This window comes from Phlebotomus papatasi, chromosome 2, assembly GCF_024763615.1.
Source record: "Phlebotomus papatasi isolate M1 chromosome 2, Ppap_2.1, whole genome shotgun sequence".
Taxonomy (NCBI): domain Eukaryota; kingdom Metazoa; phylum Arthropoda; class Insecta; order Diptera; family Psychodidae; genus Phlebotomus; species Phlebotomus papatasi.
The window spans coordinates 72,418,137-72,436,434 of NC_077223.1; the positions used below are offsets into that span (position 1 = coordinate 72,418,137).

Here is an 18,298-nt window from a genome sequence, read left to right on the forward strand (position 1 = left end):
GCAATTTAGTACTGTATTTATCATGAAAACAGTGACGTTTCCATTTGGAGTAGCGAAAAATTTCCATTTGAAACAGGTTGTGAATTAGCTTAATTTACCCTATAAATCGTCTGGAAATTCGCGAATGATCCCATAACTTGTTCATTTTTTCTTTACCCAGAATATTTCACTATTAATTGGTCAATTGTAATTTTATAATTTCGGTTTAATTTGTATAGGCATACCTACTAAATTTAATTTTTGCTCACTACTAACATTTATCAAAATACTGCTCAATTCACTTTAATACTTATCCATATTAAATTATAGTTATTAATCCTTTAAGAACGATTGGAACACCGATGTTTCTACGGTTTTCCTACAGCCTCCTAAAGTTATGTCCCAATTTTTGACGATCTCGTCCTTAACCCTTTTAGACCGCGAGAGTCAAAAATTGGGAGTCAGAAGAATCACTTTTTCTGACTTCTTCTGACTTTTTCTGACAGACCTGATATTTGATAATTTTCATTGTTGATTTTCAATCCGTAAAAAGTGTCTCGTCGTTAAAGGATTAATGCATCCAATAAAATCTAAGTAATATAATGTTTTTTTTTCATTATTTTGCGTCTTTCGATAAGGATAGATGTTCAAATTTCGTATTCCAAATGGTATAGCGTAGGGTGTCAATAAGTCCCGACACGAGTTTTTAAGGTACCAATAGGTGTTTCTTTGACCCTACTGCTCGTTTGATTTTTAGTTTTGGTCAAAACCGATTGAAACCGGTTTAGACTTGTCATTATTCCATTCAGTTGAGAAATACGCTCTTTAGATCCTTTTAAATGTTTTGCCTTGAAAACCATTATTAATCGTCTTTGGGTCGACTTACGGGGGAATTCCCTGAAGTTCCCAAGTCGCTATCTCAAACCGTTTAGCTTCTAAGTTTGGTTATGGCCGGAGATACGTGCGGACAAACAGATGACGTGATTGCTCAGAAATCATTTGAAACGTGTAGATATGTTGAGGTAAGGGGTTCCCTAGGGGTTGGAAAGAATTGAGTTAGTGGCCGAAAAATCGAGGGATAATATACTGAGGTTAAATTATTTTCTTACTAATGGATGACCTGGTCATCGTCAAGGTATTAAAGGGTTAGTGGAATAGGGTACACAATATGAATTTAAGGTTTTACTAATCTTTGACAAGAGCTAGAATATTTTGTAACTCAATTTATTATTCATTAGATTTGTGTTGTTACTCCACTGTTAAAAATTCAAAGTTATTAATCTTTTTTTTTTTAGTTTTCTTTACAAAATTTTTATTTTAAACTATTACGCTCATATGTAACCCATTAAATTTCAAACATATTAAATGTTACAGTACCATCGCGTTCTTTCATTGCCTAGATCTTAAAAGTATTTAAAGTATTCAAAGCTCTAGCCAATCAAAGTGTATGATAAGTCTCAAATACTTTATGAGTATCTAATAAATTTATTTATCTCAGAAAAAACATTTTTTTCGTACTACCAATTAGATTTTAATCAAAACTGTTTTTAAAAAGGTTTACGAAAAATATTAATATGTAATACTCACGATTTAAAGCTACTAAACTTATGGGAGTTTTAGACAAAAGCAACTAACGTTTATATAAAATCTTTCCCATTCTAATATGAATTCGTCACTGGAATTTCTATTCACGAAAACTAAAGTTTTTCGTATTATTTGAGCTTTGGCAACTTTGTAAACTTTTATTTGATAGGAGGAGGGGCGAGACAGTTATAAATTTCAGTTTTTGTCACTTTTGTTTTTACTGCTGGGATGAAAATAGAGAGCAATATTTTGTTGAATATTAAGTTTCAAAGCTCTTCGATGCGGATGGATCAACAATTCAAGTTGAGTTGTACCTTTTGATTCTATAGGTATTGGTTATAAAAACAAATTCTCAATCCCGTTCCCTATACAGAACTCTTGTGTCCTTGGTACTTGACTTATTTCTGAATTCATTATATTTTCATGTTGTAACTTTGGGAGCTTTCGAAGTGAAAGTTGCAATTTCCAATAAAATATTCCAAGATTTCCCAGTGGTCGGTCGCCTGGAGTCCCATTCCAGCAGTCCCTATCGGTGGCCTTGAGCTCTCTCCGGGTGCTGGAATCACCTGGAATAGGGTACGAGTGGTTTCTGGAGAGCTTTTGGCTCTGGTAAATCTCTGCCGCGCGACAGAGATCAATTCATAATTCACTGTGCCTGTCCGGGTGGTCTCATCTCTGTCTCCCCGTTGAGCTCGCGCCTCGACCTCCCGAGCACCGGGCTGTGGTGCTACAGTGTGGGTCTTTGAGGGGGGCTGCTTGATGCTTTTCGGGGTGGCCACAAGTGGGTGGCCGAGGACGTCGCTCGGTAGCGCCTGTTGCCCTGCTGTGTGTCGGGGTGGGTGGTACGCATGCGTGCACGGGAAAAGCGCAAAAGCTCTCTCTCTCTGTCTCAGTCTCCGTGAGCATAGTTTTCCCAGGGTAAAGACACCGAAGAGCACCCAGTTGATGACGAGACCTTTGAGGCATCGTGTGTGTGGTGGCAAAGAAATCTGGGGGAACAGGTCTTCACCTCACTATGATATCCATTGTACAGTATTCGCCCACACACGCGGGTCACGCACACACTCAATCACTGTGAACATTCGTGAACGTACCCGTCTGTGTGTCCCAGCCTGGCCCCCGGGGCTGTCTAGGCACCTCTGAAAATTTTAGTGCGTTTCTAAAAACAAATTTAAAAAAAAGAAACAAAAGGATAGTGTCTGTGCGTTTTGGTCTAAGGGAAGCTCTATAGCGCGTCGATCAGAGAAGAAAAAATCCCAGCCAAGACGGGGGAGGGCTGGTAACAAAGAAGCCTCCGCAACCCCCGTGGATATTTATAGAATTCAGTATATGTGTTCTTTTCGACAACTTTGAGAATAGGCAGGAGGTGGCTAAAGCGACGCAATGAGTGTTTAAAGTGTTAACATCGGGAGCCCCAGATTCAAAAGAAAAGGTGCAACAAAGAACTCAAATCAGATACTACCGTCAACCCCATTCAATGCAATCATTTTTATCGTAGTTAATCTATTGGTAGTTATTTTCTGGTGTGGAGCTCAAGGATCAGTGTTTAGAAGGACAATCTAAAAAATTCTGAAGGTATTTTTTTTTCGTGCGGGTGACATAGTGGAAAAAATCCTTGAGATTTGGTGAGAAAGAAAATTTTTATCAATATATTTTTTTTAAATGAATCAACTAAAAGTCTAATTCACAATCATCTACACGGAGAATAGGCGAAAAGATATGATATAGGTCCTATATCTTAGTTTTATCTATAGTGCTTAGTGACTGTATGTTTAAAGTGAATAAAATAATATATGTAAAAAGATAGTTGGGAAAGTGGAGAAAAGTGGTGCTCACTTTATACCTTTTATCAAAACATCTATCGGGTGATTTGGAGTGGAAAGGAGCCTAGGGCTCAAACGACATAGAAAACCAGGAGGAGAAAGGTGAAAAGCAAGTTCAACATATTGAAGTTGGTTTGAAGGGTGGTACAATTACCAATTTTTGGTTTGAGGGTTTGGAGCGCGCGGTGGCAAAAAAGAATATCAAACCGATGATATCAAAAGCTCTCTCTTGCTCTCTTGTCTAGGGATATCCCATCATCCTATACAAGTGCTGTATATAGATTTGTATTGTGGTGCGCAACCAGTGTGTTACAATCATTTTCTTCTTTTTCCGCTCCCCCTCAAACCCAATCCTCACCACCCACCCCCAACAACCCCATTCCACCACAAGCGACAATATACTTTGGTTGGAGAGAATTCCGGGTGAGGAGGACTTACTGAATGACGAGAGAGAGCGCATATCCTTGAATCTCATCCAGTATGTGTGCATCCTGAGAGTGAGAGAGAGGAAGTGCCAAGGGTGAGAGTTCAGTGAGTGGAAGGACACTGCCGTGTCAGGACATATGCCAAATTGTTGGCTAACACCCGTCACCAAGTGAATAATCACCCACTGACCGTGGGGGGCTGAGCTGGGGACAACGGAACAAGGCGCATCAAATGGTCGATAAATATTCGAAAGAACCGTGGAAAGTTTGTGCTCCTGGAAGCGCGACAGAGACAATTAATCAAATGATGTGCTTTTAACGCGAGCTTTTTCACACATACACAACAACACATATACACATAAACAACCAGCAACAGGAGGACGGAGAAAAAAAAAGAGGAGTCCACACCAGAAGCATTGGAGACACTGAGGTGAGAATTGACAGAAAATTTTCCTCACAATTTTCCCTCATTGTTCACACCCAGCTATTTCCTTGACATCATTCTCTCATCTAAAGCAACAATTCTCCCCAGGAACTCTGTTAACTACATCCCTCACGTCCTTTCTGGCTTTACCTACTACCCCCCCAAAGAGGTTCTTATCTGGGAAGGTTTGGGAATTTGTCGTTTGTGTTTTCCTAATGCTGTATCTTTTTTTTTACGAAATGTGAATAGCCAAAGTATATTCGTACAAATTTATTGTTTTATCATTAACTACTAAATATGTGTTTATGTTCTATGTCCTACGTGTGTTAAATATTTAATAAAGTGAAATATGGTTGTTGGACTTAAAATGTCGTAGCTATATCCTTAATAAAAAAGATTACATTGAAAGTTTCAGTGAATAGAAATGTACAAATATGATCAATATAGGGCAAATGTGAAAAGTCCTGCATTTTAGAATTTGATGTATTTGAAGATAACAGAGATCAAGACTTAAGAATAGGGGAAAGCTTTGATCGTTCGCACATATGCTACTCTCGAACACTTCGTATTTCTTCCGTATTCATTTATGAATCTTACCTACACTGAGAAAAAAAGAGGCTGCGATTAATTTTTTTCGTCATAACTTTAACACTTTTTGGGTGTAAAAATATATCAACATTTTTTAATGTTAATTTTACACCTTTTAAGGGTAAAATCAACATGAAAGAAGGGTAACTGTAACCCCTAATACACCTAAAAAGCATAATATTTACACCGATTTCGGATCAATAATGCAGGATAAAATAAACATTTCCGGAATGTTATTTTAACTTTTTCGGATTTCTCTCAGTGTATGGCTATATATTTCAATAGCTAGTCTAAAAAAAATTGGGAGTCTAATCCTTTTTTCCTAGTTTCAAGAAGCAAAAATTAAAAACAGGTTCAAAATTGTAATTTTGATGTGTAATTCTTCATACGATTTTGCACAATTAATATCACTTTTCTGAAAAACGACCATCACAGGAGGTAGAGGGGTTATTAGAGTTTATATTTATGTAAAAACCTTTTGGGCTGAAGATGGCCGCTTTTGTGGGTGGAAGAAATTTCACAAACTTGTCTCACATTGATCGATCGCACATAGAAGATATTGCTTCTTCGCACATTTTCCAGGAAACTTCATTTTAGATGCGATTCCTCATATTCACATCTATTGTAATCTACCGATTTGATCCACCACTAAAAAGAATAACTTAAAAATCTTAAAGTTGATAAACAAGAAGTAATTTGACTCAAATAGATCACAGTTGAGTAATTTTTAAGCAATTTTGCATTTCTTTGATGTAAAAATATTTTTCAAGCTTGCACAAACTAAATGTGCAATGAAAGAATCACATCTACAATAAGCTCACACAGTTTACAACTGGTTTTTGACAATCTTTGACATAACCTCACTTTTGTGTTGTTTTGCATGTCAAAGAAAAAAATTGTCCGTGAGAGACTGTTTTGTGAAAATTTTGGCCTGTTCACCCTCTGAAGCTCAATCTCTGTGCTAAATGCCGATTCCTGCAACTCCAGGAACAGATAAATCTTCAATGATGCGCATTCAAACGTTTTTGTGCATATCCGGCTCCGTAGAGGAATGGTTTAATCTTTCCGATCTTTTCGCTTGCAGAGTTTTAGTCAATTTTTAGCTTTAAAAACTTATTGATTCGTGTAAGTTTGGTGATATTTGGACTTTTCAAGAAAGTATTCATCAGATTTAACCATTTTCGGAGTGAAATTCTCATAGAATCAAGCAAAAAAAAACGGTTTTTAGTGTCATGAAAACATCTGTTAGAAATGTTCCAAAAAAGTGATATTAAAACGTTTTATTCCTTGTACAAACGGTTTAATCAAGTAGATTGGAGTTCCCTTCAAACAATGATGTGCAACTTTTAGTGTCCGGTGCAAAATTTAAGGTAAAAATAGTGTGTTCAATGATGACGTGAATCGTGTGCGAAGATGGAAACTTGATTGAACTTTCGCACAAATCGCCATTAAATTTTTATTTTCCTCTAGAGGAAAATCTGAGGATTTCCTGGGATTATCTGAGGTGGGATTATAAACCCTATAAGTAAGAGATTTTTTTGGTAGAGTTGGAGAATCGATACGGTTTGCATGGTTTTCAGAAAAAATCACTGAACTTGAACATCATTTTTGTGTGCGAAAGCTCAAAACCTCCCCTACTCAACAATGTTGAAATGCTCAGCCTTCTTTTTAAAATATTTTCTTTACAGGAAATATAAATTTTATTCTTTTTAAATTTTCCGATGAATTGTCCCTCCTGAAAATGCCTAAGTCTTTAAGTAAAAATGACCACAAAGTACGGGGATACGGGGAAAATATCCGCACTGTGAGTGACATGACTTTTGAACGACTCAAGCATCGGACAACTCATTTTTTTCTACATTCTTAATGAATTTAATCCATGGTTCTTTTCAGAAAATTTGAGGAATTTGACTAGCTATTAAAATATAATATTATACGGGTCAAATTCATTAAAAAATATAGGGGAGACTGGGGCAAAAAGTCACAAAACGGATATTTTGTATTTTTACAAGCTAAACGAGTGTCCCAGAAATTTCTAATTAGTGCAGTTTCATAGGAAATTTAACGCCCTACATCTTTATGAAAATCGTTTTCCTCTATTTTGTAAGGAAATACGTTTATTGAACCGTTTTCTAAAAGGTAATTTTGTGACCATTCTCAAAAATGCTGGGGCAAATAGTATCAGGCATGGGATATTATTATTACATTTTGAATCGCTTTGTTACGGGCTTCCGTAAATTAAAAAGTTACCTAGATAACATATTTTCATAGGAAATTTATTCTTCTACACCTTTGTAAAACACCGTTTTCTCTGCGAGAAAAGTGAGAAAACGAGAAAAGCGCTTTTCAAGCTATTTTAGAAAAAAACACACACAAAAGACTGCAAATCGTTCGACGTTTCTTTTCGCCGTGAGACATCAGAAATTGCTTTGCATTTTTTTTTACTTTTTGGTCTATATCTTTTGTTACTTTTTACCCCAAGTGGCCATTTTTAATAAAAGAATTTCTGGGGAAAAGGACTTTTGTGAAATTCTAAAATAGATAGCGGATTCGTATTCAAAGAATCCAAATCATTTAGGAAATAATCACCAGTGCATAACTTTTGAATAATAAGTAGATAATAATTGATATATTCTTCAAGGAAAATATTTCAAAAATAGGGTTAAGAATTTCGATATTTTTTATTTTCCAAATTCCTTGTTTGAATTCCAAGAAACATAGAAGATCGAAGAAGGTCTATGGATGTTATCTATGGAAAAAATTTTAAGCCGCTATCTTAAATATTTTAGAAGATATTGAATTTTGAAATTTTCAGTTTGTGACTTTTTGCCCCAGTCTCTCCTATTGAAAAAAAAATGATTGTTCAAAGCTTGAGTTGTTCGAAGGTAACAGGCTTACCCCTACTCGGTCCACTTTTTTCCAGTTCTCCTTGTCTGCCTTTTCTAGATTAAAATGGTTTTTAGAAAATATCTTGAAAAGTACATTTCACTTTGATATAGAGAAAAACGGTTTGTAACAGAGTCGTAGAGGAATAAATTTCTTATCGAAATATGTCAACTGGAAACTCTTAGAGTCATATAAAATATTAAAATTATTAAAACGGAGCACTTAATGCTTCTAATCTACAGATATGCGTGTCAAAATTTGTCTACATTTTTTTTAGAATTTTCTAAGAAAATAAACTTTTAGAAAACAGCTTGAAAAGTTAATTTTCCTTTAAAATAGAAAAAAAGAACGCTTTCAGAAAATTTGTAAAATGGTGAATTACTGGTACCGTAGATGAGAGCGACTTTGACTCTCTACTGCTCGCAAGCCTTTCTTTAATTCTGGCATTTAAGATCAGCAGAACCATCCTTAAAAGCAAAAATTAAAGAAAAACTTACGAACAGCAGAGGGAAAACACACCCACATCTACAGTAAGATTGTTATAAATTTTCAAGTCTTCAATTCAGGACCATTTGTCAAACTTTGATACAGGTTTTGACATATAACTTTTAATATTTCTTGTTTCGCAACAAGACTTTTAATGGCTTATTTTGACGATTTATCATGCAATGGGTTGTGCGGTAATTCGTTTACTATACGATGCAAGTGTTCTGGGTTCGAATACTCTTCTTAAGGTTAAGAGAAATTTTCTGGATTTAACTCTGATCTATTTACATTAAGTTATGTGGGCTTGCTTTGCGTAGGGAATAGGATTGTTTCTATAACGGATGTCTTGTCTTATATTACATTGTTTGACGATTCATTCTCTATTAGTTTTTTTCTCACAATGCAATTGAGAAATCTTTTTAGCAGGACTTTTACTATACTTTTTTACGACATTTTAACCAAAACAACATAATAATTGTTAACGAAATGTGTGTTATTGTAATTAACAAAAAATCTTATAGTTTATGGTCACCTAAAATTTACAAGTAGTTTAGATCAGGAAATAGTGCTTTTTTGATAAAGAGAGAATGGGGTATGATTACACAGGAGCTACATTAGGCAGTAAGTTTTTTGTCAAAGTAATAAAGAGGTGAAAGCCCAAATTACTGTATAAACAGAGGTTTTATTGCACTACATATCTGATAAAATAGTAGTTTAGTGCTTGCTTACGTCCAAGAAGGACTGAGAAGAACTTTTCTTAAATTGGCCTAAGAGACTCATTTTTAAAGTTTTTATAGAGTTTTTAGTTATGCTTCAAGAAGATTATATAATTACCAAAGTTTCTCAAAAATTGATAGGGTATTTTTCTATAAATTTTCAATCATACATATATGACCCATTCGTTCTTAACAAAATTACTTCAATATTTTTTTTTTACATATTTTAGGCCAATATTTGCGTATTCTTATTTAGTTTAGTGAGTTTAATTTGGTTGGCTACTATATTGAATGCCTAGTAAAGCTCCTTAAAAGCTTAAATCTAATGAAATTTGAATAAAACATTATCAAGCCTTTTTCCAACTTCATGTTTGAATTTAGTAAATGAACAAAATGAACAAAATAAACAAAATAGAAAAAAAACAACACTTCAGAAACTACCGAAAGCCTTCATAAAATGAATTATGAATTAGGAAATAACTCCTTAATAATTCCACTCGCTACTTCATTTATTTTACTTTTTCCGCTATTTCCAGTTAAAATTCTATACAAATAATGTCAAAATATGATGTTTATTATAGTGCTAATTCTGTGCATATTCCAGATGGGGATACTTCGGACCAAGGTTTTTTCAACTTAATTTTTTTTTTCAAAAATTATTAATGCGGTTTTCGGGCACAGTTTGTCCAATTTAAAATTATTTTTAAGACTTTTCCCAAGTTTTTTTTTTTATTATAATAATGTGTATTTATTCAAAATAATTGGATCATCCATTTTATATTTGAGAGAGAGAGAAGTAAAAGGTGAAAAATAGATAATAGAAAATTAAGAAATATTGAAAGTTGAAAAAACCCAAAAAAAAATTTCAAAAAATAAAATTTCAAGATTTAAAATTTATTGCATTGGTCGTCAAATTCCATTAAATTTCATTTTTGTTTGTTAAATTTAGATAACATGTAAATCTATTTTTAAATTTTATCAATTTTTCAACACAAACGTGAATTAACTTTTTCTGTAATGCAGTTTATATGTAATTATGTTTTTTTTTTGTAATTTTTGATTTACTTTCAAATTAATAATTTCGTATTTTAAAGTTTTATTTTGGAAAATCAATGTGTTTATAATTTTTAATATTCCCCAAAATTATTCAATGAGTTTTTTAAAATTCACTTACTCCATTTTAACTCAAAATGGAATTTAAAGATTTTTTATTTAGCTTTGCATTTTTTCTTCAAAATATTCTTTTAACCCTTTAACGACGGGACACTTTCTACGGACTGAAAATAAAATTAGTGAAACGTGGAAAATCCAACCGAGTCTGATTCGGTGCTTTTTTTCCTCTACGAACGATAGGGACAAAAATAGCCCAAAAATTGAAGTAATTTTTCTGACGATACCAGTAACTTATAATTTTTACTCTAATGAAAAATATTTTGTGTTTGTATTGTAGTTTCTTTTTCCAATACGGGTTTGTTAAAAAAGAATTGGAAGTATGAAAAATTATTAAAATATTTTTTTAATACAAGAATTTAAAAATTCACCATTTTTAAGTTTGAATATTTACTATATGGTAAATATCTGGAGATTTGTAAAAATATCGATTCCTTCAACCTTCTACTTTGTAATTTTCATACAAATATAAGAAAAAATAACTTTAGGTAGGGGAGACTGGGGCAAAATTTGTCAAAAAAAATTTTCAATATTCACTATTTTCTAAAATAAAAGAGACTGAATCTTGAAATTTTTATTATAGCCTTCATGAACCTTCTTAAACTTGCAAGGTTTCAAGGGATTCGAGGAAGGATTATGTAAAATAAAAAATAATGAAATTTTGAGCATTATTTTTGGAATATTTGGCTTACAGAAAATATCAATACTGATTAGCTCAATTTAAGTACATTTCTCGTTAAGATAGAGAAAAATTATCTTAAGACAAAGTTGTATACTAAGAAAAAACAGGGGTGCGATTGGCTTTTTTCCTCATAACAGTAACACTTTTTAGGTGTAAAAATATATAAACATTTTTTAATGTTAATTTTACACCTTTTTAATGGTAAAATTAACATGAAAAAGGCAACTTTAACCCATAATACACCTATAAAGCATAACTAATATTTACACCGATTTCGGATCAATACTGCAGGGTAAAATAAACATTTCCGGAATGTTATTTTAACTTTTTCGGAATTCTCTCAGTGTAGGAAAATAAATTTCCTATAAAAATATGTCTTTTTGATAATTTTAACGTTTGTGAGAGTAAAGTGTCACAAATTACCTGAAGACTGACAAAATTTGCCCCAGCAATTTTGAGAATTTCCACAAAATCGACTTTCAGAAAATGATTCGAAAATCACATTTCTTTCGAGATAGAGGAAAATAGTCTTCTGCAATGTTGTAGAGCAGTAAATTTCCTATAGGAATATGCTCATTATAAAACGTCTAAGTTTTCTCAGAGCTCGTGAAAGAAATAAATATGCGTTTTGACTCCAGTCTCCTCTACTCAGGAAAAATTATTTTCTTTATGGAACAACGGTGTTCCAATCGTCCTTAAAGGGTTAATGGATTCTCACCCTTCTGGCAGTTACAGTTTTCCTAGACATTTTCCTAGAATTTTCTATCGCTAATCGTATTTTCGTCTAAAGAAAATAATAATAATAATTCAAAACTAGGAAATAAGGGTCTTCTCTTAAAAATTTTCTCGAATTCTAAATTTTTATCTCTTACAAAAGACTTGCTTTCATCTCAAAATAAATATGTATTTAAATTTTTTATCGGTCAATCGTTATTAGATCAAAAATTTCACATCGAATAAAATTTTAGTTGCAACTTTCGTTGCATTTTATTCAAAGTTGTTATATTGCAACGCAGAAAGCACTGTTAAATTACCATTCAGTGTGAAAAGTCTGTCACATCTATGAGATTTATTTTTCCTCTCCTAAAAGTTTTTCCGATTGCCATAGATCATAAGTGATAAAACTTCTGAGAAAAAGTTTTACTTCTTGTGAAACTTATATTTATGGGGTGTTTCGATTACTATTTATTAGTTTGGGCAAACTATTTGATATCCTTAACCTCATTATCTCTCATATTAATCTTAGGATCAATCGATGCTTGATTTGGTTTGATTTGCAAAATATGAGAAAACATAATTCCCGCAGATAAATCCTCCTTAGCCCGCATTCTAAATTTCCCACATGCCTATCTCACATTTCTTTTTGTAACTTTCTCAGACATTTTCCTACCATCACGGTGTGGTTCTTGTGGAAGAGACACCCCCATCCGAAGGACATTTGTCAGAAGTCCCCCAGGAAAGCCTCGAGCTGGTGACAAAGAATCCCCGCAGACACAACGGATTGGCCTGAAATTTGAGCAAAGATGCTGCCGACTAATGTTATGTCCTTCATGAAGAAGGTGAGCTGTCTTTTCATTTACTCGTTTTTTTTTGTCACAGGAAAATTCACCCAACTTTCCTCAAATTGAGGAGTTTATTCAAAAGATATTTTGGGAATGGGTAGTTGCTTGATTGTCAGACAGGGAGATTTTAACCCCTTGATTAGAGGCTTTTGCACTTTGTGTCAACCTTCAACCCTTTTGTCTAATAAATTATTCAAATTCTATTAATTATTCAATTTATTGTTCCTTGAGAAAGACACTCGGGGATTTTTCACGACTTTATTAAGGAAGAGTGGGAAAACTTTTGTGGGTTTCAGTGTCTTGCTATTGCGCAAAAGTCATGTTTTTCTAATTAATTAGTAGCAATATCGTGCAATCAATCGTATCAAAATATCCAATGTTTCTTTTTTAGATTAAAAGGCCCCTACAAATTGTGAGAAATTCACTTGAAATTTTTTATTTTGAAGTAAATTGCTAAATTTTGTCGTAAGTCTCATAACAGACGACCTAGGGCCGTATGCATATTTGTTTTTGTTTTGTAAACATAGTTTGAAAATTATATAAGATAGCTGAAAAAATATCCTTAATATTAATTTTCTTCTCCGTATTGCCGTGTAGAAAAATTTGAAGAAGTATTGACTAGAGGGAAGTGGGACACCTTTGAAAGTGAGAACCTTTGAAATTGGGATTTTTCTCCTATGTTGGAACTGAGCCATATTATAATGTAATTTAGTTTTTCAATCTGTTTGTGTAGCTAAATTATATCACGATAAGGCTCAGTTTTATTCAAAAATAGTTGAAAAATCCCAATTTTAAAGGCGCCCCACTTCCGCTTAATTGAGACCCCAAGTTCGAGATACGAAAAGATGACGTACGGATGCCTAAATATTTACTACTATGTGACCATTTAACCCAAATAGAGTTACACTCCATTTTGCTAATTGGTATACCTTTCTTATATTGCATACGATGTCTTATCAGTCTATCGAATGATAGGTCCTTGTTTTCCTTGTGAAAAATCGAACAGTCTGTATAGCTAGATATTTCAAAAAATAAAAATGTCGTTTTGCCGAAAGGGTTCAAATCAACGCTAAGGCGGCGATGTCAGCATGGAAAAGAGGATCAAAATATTGAGATTATATTCGGAAACATAACCAGAAATATATTATCAATTTATTGTTTCTATAACCCTGATATCACTTTATAGAATTTCACATTAAAATTTTGAAAATTGAATTGTTTAGTGATAAAATAAATCAACCAAAATAGTCCAAAATAGGCCACACTAATTGGTTTAAATAGATTAAAGTAACATAAATATAATTGTTTATCAATTTAGCAATTTAAGGATAATTGCACACGTTAATGTGCAAAATTTGCTCATTAAATTTTCATAGGAAACTACTTTTTTGCAATCATTTGGGTAGTTTCTGCGTCACAATTTTCCTGCCAGTGCTTTATTTGTGATTAAATTGTGATAAAAAATAGAGCTCTACTCACATTTCGTTCTACTCTAGTTTCATTATATTCTTTTCTAAATGAGGCCCCATTAGAGTAAGTGTCCTAATTCAAAACCATTTCCAGACGCTTTAACTTTAACTTTAACAAAAGATTCAACACATTAAGTTCATATTTTTTCTGAAGAGAATTACATAAATTTGCTCCTTGACTCTTCTAGAATGTTACTGTATAGTGAAAATTCTTTAAATATAATTTGAAAACTTCTTGAATACAAGAAAAATATGCGAGCGTAAAATTCTTTTATTGGAAACAAATTAATCCAAATGGAGACAAGGAAAAGTTTCTAATTGGAGACAAACATGGCAAGTAAAATCAAGACGAAAGGCTTCCAAAACTTTGTTGAGTTGCTCTTGAGTGCAGGATTTGTTCTTATTCCTGGTCTTTTCTACTTTCCCGTCTAAAACAATAAGAAAATCTCTCCAAAAAATATATTTCCGGGGTTTCCTATTGAAGCATTTGCAGACACTTCAGAAAAGCCTTTTTGTTCACGAAATAGGTAATTATTTCATTTGAAAACTTCACGTGTCGTTAACAATGAAGATTAGCACTTAATTTAACTAAAATTAGCTAGAAATAAGACATAAATTAAGACTGTAAATAACTTAAAATAAGACTGTACAAATAAGATTGATCTTAATTTCTAAGTAAGAAATAAAATATTAAATATTTTTATTTCTGTTAGAAATATTTTGAATCCAGCATATAAAATGAATTAACATGCTCCAATAATGTAAATTATACGAGAAAAAATGCGTCCCAAACATCCCCTATTGTGTCCCATACTGCCCCAAATTGGGGAGGTTTGGGACAAAGCGTCCAGGTAAATGTTTTATCTTCTCCAAGGAAACTCAGCTGTTTTCCAAGTTCTATCGAGTACTTTTTATAAAGTCAAATACCCATAAGTATCCTATAGACCGCATGAAATTGTAATACACTATCGTGGTTTTTTGTAATACTGTCTCAAAGTCAAAACATGAAAAAGTGTCCCAAACCTCCCCGGTCTCCCCTACAACCTCTTCCTTGTAGCTTGGGGGTCCTTTTTGAAAACAAAGGGTATAGGAGAAGAACTTTCTATTCTTCAATAAAATCCCACATTTCCATTGAAACGACTAAACGATTCAAAAATAAAATGACTCATCTGATAACGCACTTACCATCAAAATATTGAGCAATTCTAGCAGATGTGTCTCAACTTAATGAGTAATTTCGATTGGTTCTAGAACTTTTAATGAACTTTTCATAAAATTTCCAAAACTCCTTGTGACAAATTTTGTTTTTGGATTTACAATAGGAGTAACAGTTTTGGATTAAGAAGAAATGGTGTGTTGTACAAGATAATTGGTGTTATTCATGACTAAATTTCTGTTTATAAGCAGAAAAAAACGTTGAATAATACAGACAGTAACCACACTGAGGAAAACAGGGGGTGCGATTAACTTTTTTCCTCATAATTTTGACACTTGTTAGGTGTAAAATTATATCAACATTTGTAATGTTAATTTTACACCTTTTTAAGGGTAAAATTAACATGAAAAGGATACTTTTAACACCTAATACACCTAAAAAGGGTAATATTTACACTGATTTTGGATCAATAATGCAGGGTAAAATTAACATTTCCGGAATGTTATTTTAACTTTTTCGGATTTCTCTCAGTGCAATAATGTGAATTTGACCTTTGCGATGATAATAATAAAAAATCAATTCGACATCAACTTACAGTATTTGGAAATGTTCTAACCAATATCTTACATTTTTTAATCTAAGGCAAGTGTTTCCTTGTTAAAATTCAATATGTAATCTCAGGTATGCATATAGAATATATGAAATTTGAAGATTGAATCTCTAAGTTAATTATTTTATATTTCATAGTAATATGATTCTCATGTGCACTATTATAATTGTTCTCATTGACATGCAAACAAGATAATACACTGTAAGGCATCAAATAGAATGCTTTTGATAAAGTTTGCCTTGGAGTTGAGAATTGTTTTGTAATATTCAACTTGACTATTAAATTTATGTAAGTCTTCCCTTTAGCCATAATATTGTGATATTGATTACTCTTGCAAAATTAAATTAAATGTTGATAAATGTTTCATCTATATTTCATATCTTTCACCAAAAATTGCCAAACAGGATTTTTGATAAGCTTAACCTGCACTAACTCACTCGTTAAAATCGGATTAAGAGCTTGTTGTAGGTAAATGGAACTTGTCGTTTTCAATATTCCTTTCTCTCTCTCTTTCTCTTTTATAAAACAGCTCCAGGGGAAATTTGTGCAAAATAACTAACTAAACGAGCTGAACAATGTGATTAGGATATGAGGTGATGCAACGAATAATGATTTTATTAATTAATACTCAGGGCTACTCATATGACCCTATACAAGTGCAGTAATTGTGAAAACGCCAATTTAATTCTTATCTATTAACAGAAGCTCAAATTTTTGTTTCCACAATGGAATACGGAAGTGATATTTAGGCAGATTATTGCAATAGAAATTTTGTATGAATAAATAACTGATTTATTATTTTAATTATTAATAAATCAGAAAACCTATTCACAAACTTAGAAATGGCGCCCAAAAGCTCTGCTAAGTGCTGATTGAAATTAATCAGCGTGTTTCCTGTGCCCACCGATCAATGGAAGAGCCAGAAATGAGCGAATTAAATTCTAAATTATAAAAATTTTGAGGCACTGAACTACTCAGTTTTAAAGTTTATGTTAGGGTTTTATGGTTTTCTACTGTAAGCTAGGTTAAATTTTATTTGTGATTCATGAGCATTCACTTTCTTTGTTTATGTTGTAAAAAAAATATTTTGTAAGGTATGATAGGGTAATTCAGAATCATGTCTGTCTAATTTGGAACTTTGAGATTTCCTAACAGTTTTAGATGGCAAAAGGTAAAAACAACGAAGAAGTAATCACTGTAAAGTCTTGTACTTCTTCGTGGTTTTCTTTTCCTCTTTGACCATCTGAAATACGGAGAAAATCTCAAAAATCTGAAATAGACATGATTCCGAATTACCCCATCTTACCTTAGGAGAAAATGTATACTCGCTTTTAATAACCAAAATTAAGAAAAGCCAATCAATAGCAAAACAATGATAAAATAAGATCAGAATGCACAAAAAAATCGGAGATGTTAATAAATCAATTAAGTGAATCTTTAAATATTTGGAAAAATATAAATCAATGATTTAAATAGTCCAACAGAATGTTGAAAAAAATCAAATAAAAAGAGTAGATATTACATTAAGAAATTTGATTTTATTTTTTATAGAGTAGGATCTACCCATAACACTAAATCTTCTTCAAAACCCATAAAAATCTGTACTTCCTTGGAAATGTATTTTCTGGATTTAAAATTAATTGGTTATGCCTCGCAGTTGTCAGTCTTCGAAGGGTTCATGTTTATTTTCAAACAAATTGATTATTTCCTAAAGGATTTCGTCGAGGATGCTTCGCTTACTTTCAAAATGATTAATAGTTAAACTACAAAAAGTTAAACAAATAAATTACTAGATGAAATTTGTCAATTCAATTTTTTACTTTCTTATTTTATTAGAATTAAAATGACTTTAACCTATTAATCGAAGACCTTGATAAACCGTCTAATGATAGAGTGGACGCTTTTTCATCGTTCTGAATGTCTCGAAAAGTCAAATTAAAAAAACAAGTTGAATAGTCAAACTTATATGATTTGGAAAAGGACAACTAAGTTTAGAAAATACACTTAATTCAATTTTCCCGAAGTGTTCTTAAGCATCTGACCGAAAATTATCAGTCCCACTGATTCCATTGAAAGAAAATTTTAGTGTCCTAAACTCCTCTTCTCTGTAACATCTTCGTTCTTACGCGATTTTTCGTTTTTTCGGCACCTAAACTATCATAGTTTCTTATAATTCATTGATTTTTAAAATTTTAGATCTAAATAAAGGATTTTCGAATGCTCAATTGCTTTGTAAAATGAGATATCTTTGTTGGCGGACTTAATAAAATTCATTCTTAAGCACTTCAAAATTCTCTATGAGTTGATAGTGAGTTCTTGATAAAAGGGATAAAGTGAAATTCAAGCATTCCTTAAAATAGAAAAAAATAAAAATAAGATAAAAAATAAGGGCGGTAAAAAACTATAAAACTCAAAAAAAATGTCGTGATATCGTTGGTGGAGTAGCAACTGCGCTATCTGCATTTGCTTCAGATCTGTATTCCTTCACTGAGGGAAATCCGAAAAAGTTAAAATAACATTCCGGAAATATTTATTTTACCCTGCAGTATTCATCCGAAATCGGTGTAAATATTACCCTTTTTAGGTGTATTGGGGGTTAAAGTTACCCTTTTTCATGTTAATTTTACCCTTGAAAAGCTGTAAAATTAACATTAAAAAATGTTGATAAATTTTTATAACTTATGAGGAAGAAAAGTTAATCGCACCCTCTTTTTTCTCAGTGTTTCTTAGTGTTCTCA

At 32.5% G+C, this 18,298-nt stretch overlaps 1 protein-coding gene across 1 annotated transcript in view; it reads left to right on the forward strand.

Annotated features, from left to right (window-relative positions):
• The first annotated feature begins 1,608 nt into the window (after positions 1–1,608).
• Positions 1,609–18,298, forward strand: part of LOC129804293 (regulating synaptic membrane exocytosis protein 2) — an 80,086-nt gene continuing 63,396 nt past the window's right edge. The window contains exons 1-2 of the mRNA XM_055851450.1: positions 1,609–4,241; positions 12,142–12,322. Of these exons, the coding sequence (XP_055707425.1) occupies positions 12,287–12,322 (36 nt within the window). The 5' untranslated portion in view covers positions 1,609–4,241; positions 12,142–12,286. The remainder of the gene's footprint in view (positions 4,242–12,141; positions 12,323–18,298) is intronic.